We start from the raw sequence: 16466 nt of genomic DNA, 5'->3' as shown, positions 1-16466 counted from the left end.
CTCCTCCGCAGCCTCCCTCCCACACCGCAGTCCGGGCCCGCCCCACCCCGCTGCAGGCGGCCGGGCGAAGCCGGAGGGGCGGGTGGGACCGGGTCGGGGTCTGGGCCGGGGGCGGGGCGCACCTGGGCTCCGCCCCGGGGCGGGGCCGACGCTGCGTCGCGAGCGCGAGCGGCCGCACCTGGCTCGGCGGCGGCGGCGGCGGCGGCGGCGGCAGCAGCAGCGGCGGCGGCGGGCCCGGCCCGGGTGCGAGCGCGGCGCAGCCCAGCCCGAGCGAGCGCGGAGCCGGCTCCCGCAGCCCCGGCGCCGCCATGGTGGAGGCGGCGCCCCCCGGGCCCGGGCCGCTGAGGAGGACCTTCCTGGTGCCTGAGATCAAGTCGCTGGACCAGTACGATTTCTCGCGGGCCAAGGCGGCGGCCAGCCTGGCGTGGGTGCTGCGGGCCGCGTTCGGGGGCGCAGGTACCGGGCCGGGGGCGGCAGGTGCGGGGGGCGGGGCGCCGGGCCGCGGAGGCCGGGGCCGTGGGAACAATAGCGCCGGCCTCCGGGGGGCCCCGGGCTCGGGCCCCGCCGCGCCGGGCCTCCGGGCTTCCTGCTCGGCCGGGGCGGTGGACTTTGCCCGCCCGGCTGCGGGAGCGCGGTGGGGGTGGGGCCGGCGGCCCAGATCCGCGCCGGGACCCCGGCGTCCGGGAGCCCAGGTGAGCGGGGCGGGGTCTCCCGAGCGGGCCTTGCACGCCCTATCCCTCCCTTTACACATTCACATCACGCGTCCGCGAGGACCCCCCCGCCCCCCCAGCCGGACCCACACCCCGCGTCAGCTCTCCCTGCGCTGCAGGCGTCGAGGGCAGCTCCGGGAACCCCTTCTTTCCCCTCCACGGTCCCGGCCAGCGGCTGGCAGCTGTGGCTTATTACCCCATTTTGCCTAGGAGGCAGGCGAGCCCAGGAGAAGGGAATTGGCTTGTCCGAGATCGGCGGGGGTGGGGACCCAGGTGTAAGCCCTTCTCCCACCCCGGGGCAGAGCCTCCACCTAGGGACCCTAGGGCCACGTGTGTGAGGAAGTCAGGCCACCCCAAGGGGGAGGATGCGGGTGGGTCCCCAGGATTCGAGGGCCCGAGTGGGCAAAGTCAGGGCCCTAGGGCAGCCCCACCACCCAGGCCAGAGCTGGGAGCCAGGGCCTGCTGTGGGGCAGCTGGGGTTAATTAAGGTCTGGGCCTTCCCAGGCGTCCTCAGGGGGACGCCCTGCTCTCCCACCGGCCTGGCCACTGGTCCTGGCACCAGCTGGGCACAGCCCATCCCCCCTTCCCCCCCCTTTCAGTGGCCTTCCCAGATCAACCTGTTCTGGGTGTGGGGTTCGGGGACAGCTGCCCATCTCCTGGGTCCGCCCAAGCCTGTGTCTTTCTCCCAGCACCTTCCCATGCAGGGCCCACTCTGGGGCCTGCCTTTCTTTGCCCGAGGATCTGCCTGAGAAAGAAAGGGGGCTGGTAGGGAGAGATCTGGGTCTGCCCCAGCCTCTCCCGTCCCAGGTTATGTGGCCCTCATTAGAAGGCTTCCACTTTGGGAATCAGAGTTGGGTTTGAGTCCCAGCTACACCAGGTTATGGACAAACTGTCTCAATTCTCTAAGCTTCTGTTTCCGCCTGTGTATAAATAAGAAGGCATTTGTTCACTTATTTATCCGTTTCGCCAACGTCTGTGAGGGCACCCACTAAGTGCCAGGGCAGAGCTCGGGCGGCTGGGATCCCGGTACCGTCTTCACAAGGTTGCTGGGCCCTCACATTTCTTCGCACTGTGTTTGGCACACGGTACACGGTGCTCGCTGCCACTGCTGCTGTGACCCACTGTGGTATTTTTATTAATAACATTAGTATCGTCATGGAGCAGAAATTACCGTCCCATTTCATAGAAAGGAAAGCAAGGTCTCCTGAGGAGGTGGCCGGACTCGCCGGGTCCTGTTCTCATTGACTGCGCTGTGCGATGTCCCGAGGGTCCCGAGGGTCGCGTTCAGTTGGCCTCCTACCCACCTTCTCTGAACGGAGGGAGTGGGGCAGCTGGCCCAGAGGAGGAAGCGGGCAAGAGCTCTGCTTGATTCATGAGCCCTCGGACTTTTTACGGATGCCTGTGGGGTGCCAGGCCGGGGCCGGGTGCTCGGGACAGAGCGGAGGGGGGTGGAGTTGGGAGAATGGGGGATGGGATGCGAAATCAGATCTTTGCTGCTTAGGATGATAAGGTCTCTGTTGTAGAGGCGAGCTGTGGGGCGGGGGGAGGAGATCCATGAAATCTGCCGGGGGGGGGGGCGGGGAGGGGAGAGGAGGAGAAGGGAAGCCTCTCCGGAGAAGGGAAAGTTTGAACCTTGAGGGATGGATGGGAGTTTGCCAGGGGGAGACCACATATGGAAAGGCCTGGGGTTTGGACTTTCAGGGAGAATGTGCAGGGCCCAGTGGTGGGGTGGGGGCCCAGGGAGGTGGGAGGTGAGAGGGGCTGGCGGGACAGAAGAGGGTCTCTCGAACTGTAGCCGGGAGGTGGGGGGAATCTGAGGGCACTGGGGAGCCATAGACTGTGTTTGGGGACTGACAAAATGAGCTCAGATATGCAGTACCTGGGGGAATAGTGGCTGGGGGCCCCGGGGGAGGTAGTTCTGGCAGCCTGGAGGCATGGGTGTGATAGGCTGGGCAGGAATGCCGGCGGGTGGGCTCTGCAGGATGTAGCTCAGAGGTAAGAAAGGGTGCCGTCTCTACCCAAGTTTGGGGAACACCACACAGAGTCCCTTATGCCAGAACGTCACTGTGACCCACAGGGAAACTGGGTTCACGTCAGCTCGGATGTTTCTTAGCTTGTGATCTTGGACCAGTTGGCTCAGCTCTCTGGGCCTTGGTTTTCTCATCTGTACAGTGGGGATAAGAATGAGTGTCATAAGGATTACACAAGCAAATGCATACAGGTGGCCGTGGTAAAGTAAATGCCAGATGTGCTTTAGAGCTGTGTGGTCTAGTCCAGGGGCCACAGCCACACGTGGCCGGTGTTCATCATGCTATAAACGTAAAACACACAGTGGCTTCTGAAGACTTGATACCAAAAACGTGAATGTCTGATTAATAATGTTTTTATATTAATTACATGTTGTAATGATGGTACCAGATGTATACCGTGTTAAATATATACTAAGGTTACCCGTTTCTACTTTTTTTTTTTTAAGTTCACTTATTTATTTTTGAGAGAAAGGAAGTGCAAGTTGGAGAGGGGCAGAGAGAGATAGAGAGAGAGAGAGAGAGAGAGAGAGAATATCCCAAGCAGGCTCCACACTGTCAGCATCGAGCCCTGCATTGGGGCTCACCCACAAACTGTGAGATCCTGACCTGAGCTGAAGTCGGATGCTTACCCGACTGAGCCACCCAGGTGCCCCCTGTTTGTACTTTTAAAAAAAAAATTTTTTTTTAACGTTTTATTTATTTCTGAGAGAGAGAGAGACTGACAGACAGCATGAGCAGGGGAGGCTCAGAGAGAGAGGGAGATACAGAATCTGAAACAGGCGTCAGACTCCGAGCTGTCAGCACAGAGCCCGACGCGGGGCTCAAACTCACGAACCGTGAGATCATGACCAGAGCCAAATTCGGATGCTTAACTGACTGAGCCACCCAGGTACCTCTCTACTTTTTTTTTTTTTTTTTTATTGTGGCTACTAGAAAGGTTAAAACTACATATGTCAGTTGAAACACTTGGGTGGCTCAAATCTGTTAGGCTTCTGACTTCGACTCGGGTCATGATCTCTTGGCTCTTGAGTTCAAGCCCTGTGTCAGGCTCTGCTGACAGCTCGAAGCCTGGAGCCTGCTTCGGATTCTGTGTCTCCCTCTCTCCCTGACCCTCCCCCTCTCGCACTGTCTCTTAAAAATGAATAAACATTAAAAGAGTTTTAAAACTACATATGTGGGTCAAATTGTATTTCTGTCGGCCAGCACTACCCTGTAGTAAATGATCAGTAAATATTTTTAGTAGAGAGCAGTGGCTCTCAACCCCGGGGGTGGTTTTGCCTTCTAGGAGACCTTTGATAGTGTCTGGAGACACTTTTGGTTGTCATTGCTTGGGAGGAGGGGGCCACTGGCATTCTGTGAATAGAGACCAGGGATTCTGCTGACCATCCTACGAAGCAGCAGACAGCCTACCCCCCACCCCTGTGAAACAAAGAATTAACCAGCCCCAAGTGCCAGTCGTGTTGAGGCAGAGGCACCCACACAGGTATAGAGGAAGTGCTTGATAAACATTAGCTGTTGGTAGCCCTAGCTCACTTTTTTTTTTTTTTTCATCTTGAAGGCCCTGACAAGTCCTGCAGGAAAGAAATTTGTTTACTTTCCCCAATGGGAGCAGGAAATGAGCAGGGACTGGGGAGATAGGGCACAGGGTTGCGTTGGGGAGATGCCAAGAGAATAAAACCAGAGGGCTTTAGGTGTTGGGGGGGGTGAGGAGGAGGGATGGTGATTCCTACTGCAGTTTCTCTCAGAGAGAGAAGGAACAGGTTTGAAGCAAGATACTAAGCATCATAGGAAATGCCCAGAAGACAGTGGGACACCCGGCCTGGGCTGCAGCAGGTGGCAGTGCTCAGATGGCCATGGAAGCCATCACTGGGTGGGGGTGGGGGTTGTACATATCCATTTACAGGGCTGTTCTTTTTTTTTTTAAATGTTTTTTTTTTATTTTTTATTTCTAGGAGAGAGAGAGACAGCGTGAGCAGGGGAGGGTCAGAGAGAGAGGGAGTCACAGACTCTGAAACAGGCTGCAGGCTCTGAGCTGGCAGTCAGCACAGAGCCTGATGCGGGGCTCGAACTCACGAACTGTGAAATCATGACCTGAGCCGAAGTCCGACACTTAACTGACTGAGCCACCCAGGCACCCTGACAACTTAATTTTTAGAACCTTGGAATTGCTTCTGGATCTTAGAGTGATTCTTCTTTCCTTCAGTCCTTCCCTCTCCTTCCCTCTGTTTATGGAACTCTTACAACGTGGCAGGCCCTGTTTGTGGCACTGGGAACACAGCAGTGGACACACAGCCCACAGAGACAGACAGCAACCCTGACCNCAGGGGAGGGTCAGAGAGAGAGGGAGTCACAGACTCTGAAACAGGCTGCAGGCTCTGAGCTGGCAGTCAGCACAGAGCCTGATGCGGGGCTCGAACCCACGAACCGCGAGATCATGACCTAAGCAAAAGTCGGACGCTTAACCGACTAAGCCACCCAGGTGCCCCCATTTACAGGGCTGTTCTGACCGAGCCGTCAGGAACCTGGCATTGAAGGGGCATGAGGGGAGGAGGCCTGGCTTGAGTGATGGACAGAGAAGAAGATGGAAAGCTGGGACATACTGGGGGAGGAAGCCTTCCGGAACAAGGAGGTGCTGGGCAGAGCGCCCAGGCAAGATCCAGCCCACGACTGTGCGTTGGAGGGCCACCGCTGGCCTTGGGGAGGCAGGGAGCCGGGAGGGCGGGAGCCGGGAGGGCAGGAGCCGGATCAGGCAGGTTGGGGTGGAGGTCAGGTGGAAGGAGGACTCTGTTCTTCCAAGGAGCTGCGCTGAGAGGGGCAGAGAGTCCACACCACTGTCCCCGGGGGTGGAGCATGACTTGGGAAGGTCAAGTGTGATTTTAGGAGGCGGGACAGACTGAAGGAAAGGAAGCCTGGGTCTTTATACGTGAGGGCAGGGGGTCTCTGGGGAGCCTGGCTGTGAAGACAGGCCCCTGAGAAAGCCTGGTATGTCATGGGCCCATGTTTTTAAGCAGTAGAGTCCTGCCCCCCCATTATTTCAGACACATAGCACCCCAAGAGACACAACAGCTGTTCTGATTGGAATGAGAGTTAGAGTCTCCCTGGAAAACCCCCACGAGGGCAGGTCCCCTGTGCTGGCCTCAGTCACCTCCTCCTGGACCTTCCCAGAGAATCATCCTGGTGACTTATTCTGGTCTTTCTGCTTCCCACCCATGGATCCTGCTTGGGGGCTCCATGCACCACCCCAGTCCCTCCCCATGGGACTTCCTCACGCCTCTCCCTGCCCTGCCTGTCTCATTCAGTGTTTTCAGGGGGGTTGTGGCCGCCTCTGCAAGGTGATCTACCCCCTCTCCGGACCACTGGCCCCTCACACTCAGCTTTTGCTGCCTCACTTCCTGTACCCTCATTTCAGCCACCTCCCTCTCCCCACATTCCCACTCACGCTTGCTGGGGCCCAGGACGGCTCCTCCTCCCTTCCCTGCCTCCTCCCTTCAGTCACCAGGTTCAGACCATTCACCCTCCTCAGAATGTCTGCAATCTGTCAAGGTCCCTCGTTCTATGGCTGGCCTGCCAGCCAGACCCCCAATTCCACAGTGCATCCCACCCCCGTTTCCAAGAGGGTGCAGGGGCTGCTAAAGGCCTGAGTTTGAATCCCAGTTCTGGCACTGTCCAGCGGTGTGGCCTTAGGCAGGTTGCTTTCCCTCTCTGTGCCTGTTTCTGGAGTTACCAGTGCTGCCCTCGCTACTGCTTCCTAGGCTTGCAGGGCACCCAGGGAGATGGTGGATTAACCTATCTTGTCATTGTTACTGTTCTCTGAGGGCCTATAAGACCACCCGCCTCCCAATAAGCCGCTGCTGCTGCTCGCGTGGCCTCTCCTCCTCCCAGAACTGCCCTTCCCCCACCCCCAGGCACTGTGCTCCCCATCCCCTGGCGTTTGCGTGCGCCCCCCCTCTTCCTGGAGCCCCTTCCTGAGGCGAACTCCTGCACGCCTGCGCCCAGGTCCCCTAGCCTTCCGTTCCGCGCCGTCCTCCGACGTATGCCAGGGTGCTGACCCGCCGACACCCCCCTCGCCCCGCAGAGCACGTGCCCTCGGAGCTGTGGGAGCCCTTCTACACCGACCAGTACGCACAGGAGCACGTGAAGCCCCCGGTGACACGGCTGCTGCTCTCGGCCGAGCTCTACTGCCGGGCCTGGCGCCAGGTGCTGCCGCAGCTCGAGACGCCCCCGAGCCCCTCTGCGCTGCTGGCCCTGCTGGCGCGGAGGGGCACGGTGCCCGCGCTGCCCGAGCGCCCGGTGCAGGAGGCCGACCTGAGGCACCAGCCCATCCTCATGGTAGGCCCCGCCCCGGTCCGTCTGGCCCCGCCCGCCAGGCCTGGCCCCTCCCCAGAGGCTCCTCCCACCAGGCCTGGCTCCGCCCACCAGGCCTGGCTCCGCCCACCAGGCCTGGCTCCGCCCACCAGGCCTGGCTCCTCCCAGAGCGGCTACCCTGGGCCTCCAGGACGTGCTTAGGGGGCCGCCAGCAGTGGTTCTTCCAGGACCCCTATCCTGGCTGCTTCCCTGAAGCCCCACCCACTAACCCTGGCTCCTCCCCCAAAGCCCCTCCTACTTCTAGCCCCTCCCCACCACCGCGGGGTTCTTCCTCTTCTCCCTCAGAGGCGAGGGGAGCCCCCCCCCTCCCCCGCCCCCGGCCCTCTCCGTGGCCTCACCCTTGAGCCCTTCCCCGCACAGGGAGCCCACCTAGCTGTCATTGACGCCCTCATGGTTGCCTTCGCCTTCGAGTGGACAAAGACACTGCCCGGTCCCTTGGCCCTGGCCAGCTTGGAGCACAAGCTACTTTTCTGGGTGGACACGGTAGGTGGGGTTAGGCGGGTGTGGGCTGGGGGCCGGCATTGCCCAGTGACCGCAGTACTGACCTCTCCCTGCTCCCCAGACCATCCGGCGGTTGCAGGAGAAGACAGAGCAGGAAGCCGCCCAGAGAGCCTCCCCCGCGGCCCCCGCAGACGGGGTGGCCCCAGCACAGCCCTCGGTGAGACTAGGGCAGCGGCCGGACACAAGGGCTGGGTGGACGGGGAAGGGCTGCACTGGGCGGGGGGGGCCGGAGGTGACTCTCTCTCTCTCTGCCCTCTCCCCTGTGCCTCTCCCGCTGCCCCCCCCTCTGCCTCTCTGGCATCAGTGCCCCACACGCTGGTACTGGAAGCTGGTTCCTGTAAGTGGGGCTGTTTCTCCGCCCCGTCTGCCTGCCTCGCTTGTCGCTTGGTCTGTCTGTCTGTCTGTTCTGCCTGCCTGTCCGCTCCGTCTCCTACCTCCTCCCAGCTGTGAGCAGAGGATATGGGACCCCGGCCCTGGGGGATGGAGGGAACCCCTCCGTAGACCAAGAGAAGAAAGGCGTGTTCAGTGAGAGGCCAGTTACCTGACGGTGGGGGTGGGGACGAGTCTCTCCTCCCAGTCATCAGGAGGACAGAGCTGCTGGCCTCGTCCAGCGTTGCTGAGGCGGAGACTTCCAGCACCCTTGAGGGGGGGACCCAAGCCCATCAGGCACATGGGTCCTGACCCTGGTGGGCAGGGCACATGGAGAAGACCCCTTAGCCAAAAGGAAGGCCCCCAAGCCCAGAAGAAGGTAGAAGAGCCTTCCTAAGACCCCAGTTTCCCTAAGGACAAGCCCAGCTTTGGGGGGGAGGGGAGCATCCATCCCTGAAGCACAACAAGGGGCAAGCGGCCACTGCCACTGGGGGCTTCGGGTGGACAGAGTCCCCGCCTTTGCTCACTCTGGGGACTCCCTCCTTCCACTCTCGGGCCTGGGTTGGGGGCTCCTCTCCTTCTGCCCACCTGCTTCCTCTGCACCCCCTCCCCGAGCTGGGACCTGGGTCTTTTGTAGGGGGGGGAAGATTCCCTGCATGGGGGGCTGCTCTGTGGGGTCCCTCCAGGCTGGGAGGAGCTGGGGTCCCCAAAGCCGGCCAGAGCACAGTCAGGGACCTGGACGGCCAGGGCTCGTGACAGGAGTCAGGGCTATCTCCCCCTCCCCTGGAGGTGTGCTTGGGGGCCCAGCAAGTCAGCACCCCTCCCGCCCGGCTGACGGCTGCTCCTCTCCCCCCCCAGCACGCAATTGCCTTCTGTTTGAAGGAGTCGGGGAGCAAACCCCCCATGGTAATGTATCCCCCGCCCCGGGGCCCCAGGAGACCTGCCCCGGCCCTCGCTGCTGGCCTGGCTGCTCGCAGACACTTCCTTGCCTCTTGCTGCTGCCCTTCCCCTGCTCCAGGCTGGCCCCACTCTGGCTCTGGGACCCCCAGCTTCATGCCCCCTCATGGCGGAAACCCCAGGCCTCCCCACCCAGCCTGCATGACTGCTGACCTGGGGGCCAGCCTGACCTCTGACCTAACCTGGCTCCCACCCACAGATTCGATACCGCAAGGACCGAGCTGTGGCCCGACGCGCCCCCTGCTTTCCAACTGTGACCACCCTCCAGGATCTGGCAAGCGGGGCCGCACTGGCCGCCACAATCCACTGCTATTGTCCCCAGCTCTTGCGACTCGAGGGTGAGTGGGTGGGCCTGGGCCGCACCTGCCCTTGGGAGCTTGGCACCCAGGTATCTTCTGGACCTGAGTGCAGCTTCCAGACCTGGCGGACCTGGGTTTAAACACCTCTTTCCCTCGTTAGCTGTGTGACCTTGCACATGTGTCTAAACTTCTCTGTGCTTTATAGAATTCAGTCCCGCGGCAGATATTTATAGGACGCAAGCTGTGTGCCAGGTCCTGTTTTAGGTGCCAGAGATCCAGGGAGAGCAGCACAGACATACTCTCCTGACCTCAGGCAGCTCACATCCTAGTTGATCCAAGCGTTCGGGGCGTTAGGTGCCCTGAGGGAGGCCGAGGTAGTCAGGAGCAGCTCTTTGCGTTGAGATCCTGGGGGACGCGTTCCCTCGGCCATTGGGAAGAGTTGCAGAGGCCCTTCATAGTGCCCGCTTTGCAAAGGGCGCCTGGCAGAGGCCCGGCCCGTAGGAGGGCCTCTGCGTGTGTCGGCTGCTGGGCCCTCGCTTCCCCAGGGCCCCGTCCCCCTCCGCATAGCCCCGGGGACCCAGGTGTCCTGTCCCTACAGAGGTGTGCCTCAAGGACCCCATGTCTGTGGCGGACAGCCTGTACAACCTCCAGCTGGTGCAGGATTTCTGTGCCTCCCGCCTTCCTCGTGGCTGCCCGCTGTCCCTCGAGGACCTGCTGTATGTCCCACCGCCCCTCAAGGTAAGGCCGTCTCCAGGCCTCGTGGGCCCCGGCTGGCGTCCAGGGCCGTGGGTCCCAGGGGCTGATCTCGCCTTCCGCCTCCAGGTCAACCTGGTGGTGCTGCTCGCCGAGATGTTCATGTGCTTTGAGGTGCTCAAACCGGATTTCGTGCAGGCTAAGGACCTTCCTGATGGTCACGGTGAGGCTGCGCCCGGGGCGTGAGCTGGGGTAGGGAGGGAGGCCAGGCCCCGCCTGACCCTCCTCTCTGTGCTACAGCGGCCTCCCCCCGGGCCACGGAGGCCTCTCCTGCCCAGAACAGCAGTGGCTGCAGGTACGGTTTCCCCGTTGCGTGAGTCTCCGTGGCCTTGGCCGTGGCCCTGTGACTGGGCTAGGGGTTGCTCTGTTCTGGGCTCCGGGGAGAGGTGAGCAGGGGCGGGGGGGGTGTCCCTCGACTGATGTGCATCTCTTGGCAGTTCTCCTGTCTTCAATTTCCGCCACCCGCTCCTGTCACCTGGTGGCCCCCAGTCCCCGCTCCGTGGATCCACAGGTGAGGGCAGGGGTACAGCTTGTCCCTGGAGACCCCTTCGCAGACACTACCCAGCTGACCATGTGTCTCCTCCTAATCCTTCTGCGGGTCCCTCTGACACCCAAATGACCCTGTGATGACACCCCCCACCATGACCCCCCAGCTGTCTGTCCACATAATGCCCATCAGTGACACCCTCTGGCAGACCCCACCCAGGGTCCCCAGCACCGTAGTGACCGCTTACCACCCCTCACAGGCTCACTGAAGTCCTCCCCGTCCATGTCCCACATGGAGGCCCTCGGCAAGGCCTGGAACCGTCAGCTCAGGTGAGTGCATCTCGGGGGCCAGGCCCGTGGAGCAGGCTGGGCAGGGGCAGGGCCGGCGCTCGTACCAGGGGCTGACCCCTCCCTCCTGCCGCCCAGCCGTCCCCTTTCCCAGGCAGTGTCATTCAGCACCCCCTTTGGCCTGGACAGCGACGTGGATGTCGTCATGGGAGATCCCGTCCTGCTCCGCTCCGTCAGCTCAGACAGCTTGGGTCCCCCGCGCCCTGTGCCAGCCCGGACCCCCGTCCAGCCACCCCCAGAGCCTGGCGACCTGCCTACCATCGAGGAGGCCCTGCAGATCATCCACAGTGCCGAGCCCCGGCTGCTCCCAGATGGGGCTGCTGACGGCAGCTTCTACCTCCACTCCCCCGAGGGCTCCTCCAAACTGCCGCTGGCTTCCTCCTTCCCACTCGAGGGGGCCTCCAAGCCACTGCCCGATGGGCCCACCAAAGCACCCACCTACGTGCCCCACCCCGAGGGCCCCTTGAAACCGTCTCCCTGCCCAGCGGCAGAGGTGTCGAAACCGTCGGCCCTACCCGAGGGCTCCCCGAAGGTGGCAGCGTCGTCCCCAGCGGCTGGCAACTCTGAAGTGAAGATGACCAGCTTTGCTGAACGCAAGAAGCAGCTGGTGAGGGTGGAGGCCGAGGCAGGGTCCCCGGCGGCCACCCCCGCAGCACCAGAGGCCCTGAGCTCAGAGATGAGTGAGCTGGGAGCCCGGCTGGAGGAGAAACGGCGGGCCATAGAGGCTCAGAAGCGACGGATCGAGGCCATCTTCGCCAAGCACCGCCAGCGACTGGGCAAGAGCGCGTTCCTGCAGGTGCAGCCTCGGGAGGCTGGAGGGGAGGCAGAGGCGGAGGCCGAGCCAGGCCCTGTCCCTGCTGGGGAGCGGCCGGCGGGTGAGGGCCAGGGTGAGCCATCCCCACGGCCCAAGGCAGTGACCTTCTCACCCGAACTGGGCCCAGCGCCCCCCGAGGGGCTGGGGGACTATAACCGGGCAGTCAGCAAGTTAAGTGCCGCACTGAGCTCACTGCAGCGGGACATGCAGAGGCTCACGGACCAGCAGCAGAGGCTCCTGGCCCCGCCCGAGGCCCCTGGGTCTGCCCCGCCGCCCGCTGCGTGGGTCATCCCTGGTCCCACGGTGGGTCCCAAAGCTGCATCTCCCAGCCCTGCTCGGCGCACCCCGGCTGCCCGGCGCAGCCCCGGGCCCGGCCCCAGCCCGACACCCCGAAGCCCGAAGCACGCGCGGCCGGCGGAGCTGCGGCTGGCTCCCCTGACGAGAGTGCTCACGCCTCCCCACGATGTAGACAGCCTCCCCCACCTGCGCAAGTTCTCGCCAAGCCAGGTGCCCGTGCAGACACGCTCCTCTATCCTCCTGGCGGAGGGGTCGCCTCCCGAGGAGCCTGCGGCCCGGCCTGGCCTCATCGAGATCCCACTGGGCAGCCTGGAGGAGCCCTCGGCCGAGGACGAGGGAGACGGGAGCCCCCCTGGTGCCGAGGATTCCTTAGAGGAAGAGGCGTCTTCGGAGGGAGAGCCCCGGGCCGGGCTGGGATTCTTCTACAAGGTGAGAGTGAGTCACCGAAGCAGAGTGGGGAAGGGGTGGGGTGGGGGGGCACACGGGTGGAGGCGGCCAGCCAGGTGGGAGTGGGCACAGGCAAGGTGGGCGCAGCAGATGGATAGACGGGAGGGTGGACAGACAGATGGGGGCAGGTGGACAGGCAGGGCTGGGGTCCTCGGCGGCATTTCCTGCGGTCTCACGCTCTCCTGCACACTCTGCCCACCACGGCCCTGCAGGTCCCCCTCCCCACTCTCCCATGCCTGGTCCCTGTTCTCCATCCTCCCGGCACCCCCAGCCTGGACCCGTGGCCTCACCGGACCCGCCTCTGGACTGGCCTCTGCTGTCCACCCCACTCCTCCATCCCTGGCCACTTTCAACTGCGCAGCCAGAGAGTTGTTTTTTGTTTTTTGTTTTTGTTTTTTTTTTTTTACTGTAAACTGGACCTTGTCGGTCCCTTTGAAGCCCTCCCATAGCTCCCCTTGCTCTTAGAATACAAGTCTTTCCGTGGCCTTAGGCTCTGCTCACCTCTGACCCTCCCAGGCCCTTCTCCCCGCCCCATCCACGTCCCAGCCACACTGGCCTCCCTGTTCTGGGTCTGCTAGGCTTGTTCTAACCTCAGGGCTTTTACTCTTGCTGTTCCCTCTTGCCTGGAATATTCTCTTTTCCTCTCACCTTGTCATTCTCCCTCCCTGGTCACCTCCTCCAGAAAGCCTTGCTTAGTGACCCCAGGCTGGGATCATCCCTCCCCGCTCTGTAGACTGGTAGCTATTGTTTGTTTGTAATATTATTTATTTTGAGAGGGAGCAAGAGTGAGCAAGGGAGGGACAGAGAGAGAATCCCAAGCAGGCTCCCCACTGTCTGTGAAGCCTGATGCGGGGCTCAAACTCCTGAACCGTGAGATCATGACCTGAGCGGAAAGGAAGAGTCGGATGCTTAACCGACTGAGCCTCCCCGGCAGGCGCCCCACACTGCTGCTGGCTGCTTCTGGTGTATCAGGTTGTCTTCACCCTGGGTTAAGTGCTCTGTGTGGACAGCACCCGGGTCTGCTCCGGTCCCTGCTTCACCCAAGGGCCACGCATAGGGCTGTTCGCAAAGCAGGTGCCAAGTAGATGTCCTCAGACCACAAGTGAAAGGGTGGGTGAGCAGCTGGCCGGCTGGGTGGCCGGACACCCCCAGGGAGGGATGGCCCGCCAGACTCGGTGCCCGCCCCCAGGATGAAGACAAGCCCGAGGACGAGATGGCCCAAAAGCGGGCCAGCCTGCTGGAGCGGCAGCAGCGGCGGGCAGAGGAGGCTCGGCGGCGGAAGCAGTGGCAGGAGGCTGAGAGGGAACAGCGGAGGGAAGAGGCCGCCCGGTGAGGCTGGAGGCTGCCCGGGACCCCGGCCCCCAGGAGGGTGACCGTGGCCTGTCTGACTGCTTGGTAACTCTCGGTCTGCAGGCTGGCCCAGGAGGAGGCAGCCCCCGGCCCCCCGGCCCCTGCAGCTACCCCGGCCCCTGCCGCCAGGGCCCCAGTCGAGGAGGAGGTGGGCCCCCGGAGTGGGGACTTCACTCGGCTCGAGTACGAACGCCGGGCCCAGCTGAAGCTGATGGATGACCTTGACAAAGTGCTACGGCCGCGGGCTGCAGGGACTGGGGGGCCAGGCCGGGGTGGGCGGAGGGGCCCCCGGCCGCGCTCTGGTTGCTGTGATGATTCGGCCCTGGCACGAAGCCCTGCCCGTGGCCTGCTGGGTAAGGAGCCTGTAGGGAGGGGTGGGGCGCCAGGGATGGTGCCTGCCCAGTGCCCTTTTCCAGGGCTTATTGAGACCCTGAAAATGTGGGGGAGGGGAGGGCTGTACCTGGAGTGAGGGGGGCCCTGCCCACGCCCATTAGCCGTCCAGAGGGATGTGGGAGCTACAGTGGGGGTAAGGTGTGCTGGGCAGAGCTGGCCCAGAGTTCTCTCTGGGGCTTCGCGGACGAGGCCCCCTCAGATATATTAGGGGCAACAGCTTTCTAGCGGAGGTTTCCCCACAGCCTGCCGGGCACAGCCCCTGCCCCCACGGGTAGGGGGAGGTCTCAGTTGGGGTGTGCAGGGTGAGGGTCTGGGTAGGGCTGACCCTGTGTGCCTGCCACAGCCTACTAGATAAGGTCCTCCCCCCCCAGGCATTTGGGGGGACCGGGGCAGGGATGACTCCATGCCCTCTTCCCCCAGGCTCCCGGCTCAGCAAAGTCTACTCTCAGTCCACCTTGTCACTGTCAACCGTGGCTAACGAGGCCCCCAATAACCTTGGCGTGAAGAGGCCCACGTCCCGGTGAGTTGGGCAGGGGCGGGCAGGTGCACCGGAGTGTGTGTGTACGTCCCACTGAAGGGATTAGGGGACATGTTCAAGGGCGTGTGTGCGAGGCGGGGCTCTGTCCCGAGCAGGGCTGAGGCGTCTGAGGCTGGCGCACCCGTCTCCCACTCTGCAGGGTTCCGGGCTCGTCCCTTCCCTGGCCTCTCTGTACCTGGGAAGGCTTCACGCACCGCTGATCTCAGCCCCATCCCTTCCTCCCTCCCCCCCCACCCAGGGCTCCGTCCCCATCCGGCCTCATGTCCCCAAGCCGCCTGCCTGGAAGCCGGGAACGCGACTGGGAGAATGGTAGCAATGCCTCATCCCCGGCGTCGGTGCCCGAGTACACAGGTAGGGGGGCCGGAGGTAGCGCCCGGCTAGGCCCTGCGCGTCCCCCATCGTCCCCACTGACCACCCTGCCCCGCGCCCCCAGGTCCGCGGCTGTACAAGGAGCCCAGCGCCAAGTCCAACAAGTTCATCATCCACAACGCCCTGTCGCACTGCTGCCTGGCGGGCAAGGTGAACGAACCGCAGAAGAACCGCATTCTGGAGGTGAGCCTGTGCCTGGGGCTGGGATGGGGGGGCGGGCGGGGGAGTGGCAGGCCTGCCCCCTGCTGAGCCGCCGCCACCACCCGACCAGGAAATCGAGAAGAGCAAGGCCAACCACTTCCTGATCCTTTTCCGGGACTCGAGCTGCCAGTTCCGGGCCCTCTACACGCTGTCCGGGGAGACAGAGGAGCTGACGAGGCTGGCCGGCTACGGGCCCCGCACAGTCACGCCCGCCATGGTCGAGGGCATCTACAAGTACAACTCGGACCGCAAGCGTTTTACCCAGATCCCTGCCAAGACCATGTCCATGAGCGTAGATGCCTTCACCATCCAGGGCCACCTGTGGCAGAGCAAGAAGCCCACGACTCCCAAGAAGGGCAGCAGCACCCCCAAGTAGGCTCGTCCCAGTGTTCCCAGGGCGGAGGACAGCCTGGAGGACAATCAGTGGGTATTCCTGGGTCTCGTCTGTCCCCAACCTTGTCTGGGTAGGGCTGGAGCCCCTAACTTCTGTCCTGTCCTGCTGTGGGGGCTGAGCTGGGAGCTTCAGGGACTCAGGGCTCAGCTCAGTCCCCTGTCTGTCCTCCCTACCTTCTTGAATAAAATAATTTAGAAAGAGCCTGCATGCTGGCACCTCCCTGAGGCTGGTGGGGCGCCTGGTGACATTGCCTGAGAGGGTTTTCCACCTTCGTTTCCTGCCGCCTCAAGAGCCCTGATGCGTCTACTGGGCTGCCCCCCCCTCCCCCCCCGCACTTCCTCCTCCCTGCGGATGTTGTCGGCCCCTCCTGGCACTTGGTCTGCGGCCAGCTGCAAAGCCTGACCTTCTCTCCTCCAGCCACCTCCCCCTGTTTGGGCCTCTGGAAGGGATTCCTGTTTCCCATAAGCCCCACACGCAAGGGTCCAGGTGTGCCCTTGGCCTGGATGTGCACGTCTCAGATGTAGGCCCTACGCCGGGAGCTGAGCTCCTGGGTCTCCCTGTGGCCCGGCTTCACCAACCCTACCCGCTGTGCGATTCACCTAATGGCATTTCTGTTCCCTGGCTTCTCTCCAGCCCCATGACCGCCCCCCCCAGTCCAGGCTGACAACCTGGGCCTCCCCACACCTCCCGCCACCAGCTGATCCCCCACAGCCCACATGGCCTGTTTAGATCACAAATCTGATTATGTTCCTTGATGCTTAAAATCCCTTAATAGTTCAGAGCCCACTAATGGCTTCCCAGAGCTTAGGCCTAAGGACCACGCCCTGGCCCCCTGGCTGCCATCT

General features: G+C 62.8%; 1 protein-coding gene across 4 annotated transcripts; it reads left to right on the top strand.

The window, feature by feature from the left end:
* Positions 1-218: 218 nt before the first annotated feature.
* On the top strand, positions 219-15821 carry CAMSAP3 (calmodulin regulated spectrin associated protein family member 3). 4 transcript variants are annotated; one of them, XM_039251594.1, is made up of 19 exons: positions 219-456; positions 6816-7069; positions 7466-7588; positions 7668-7763; positions 7911-7943; positions 8834-8881; positions 9132-9270; positions 9830-9969; positions 10054-10147; positions 10225-10279; positions 10422-10495; positions 10731-10800; positions 10948-12358; positions 13566-13705; positions 13790-14079; positions 14540-14639; positions 14896-15008; positions 15091-15209; positions 15298-15821. In XM_039251594.1, exons 1-19 carry the CDS (start codon positions 309-311, stop codon positions 15601-15603), a joined length of 3753 nt encoding a protein of 1250 aa, XP_039107525.1. In that variant the 5' UTR covers positions 219-308; the 3' UTR covers positions 15604-15821. The 4 variants fall into 4 exon arrangements, with proteins under 4 accessions (XP_039107525.1, XP_039107523.1, XP_039107524.1 ...); XM_039251592.1 differs by having other exon boundaries at positions 10897-12358; XM_039251593.1 differs by lacking the exon at positions 7911-7943 and having other exon boundaries at positions 10897-12358.
* The last annotated feature ends 645 nt before the right edge of the window (positions 15822-16466 follow it).

The sequence above is a fragment of the Hyaena hyaena genome, unplaced genomic scaffold (assembly GCF_003009895.1).
Source record: "Hyaena hyaena isolate Hyena2069 unplaced genomic scaffold, ASM300989v1 scaffold_396, whole genome shotgun sequence".
Lineage (NCBI taxonomy): Eukaryota > Metazoa > Chordata > Mammalia > Carnivora > Hyaenidae > Hyaena > Hyaena hyaena.
Note: the sequence above shows the minus strand (reverse complement) of the source record. Positions and strands in the feature narration are given on the sequence as shown.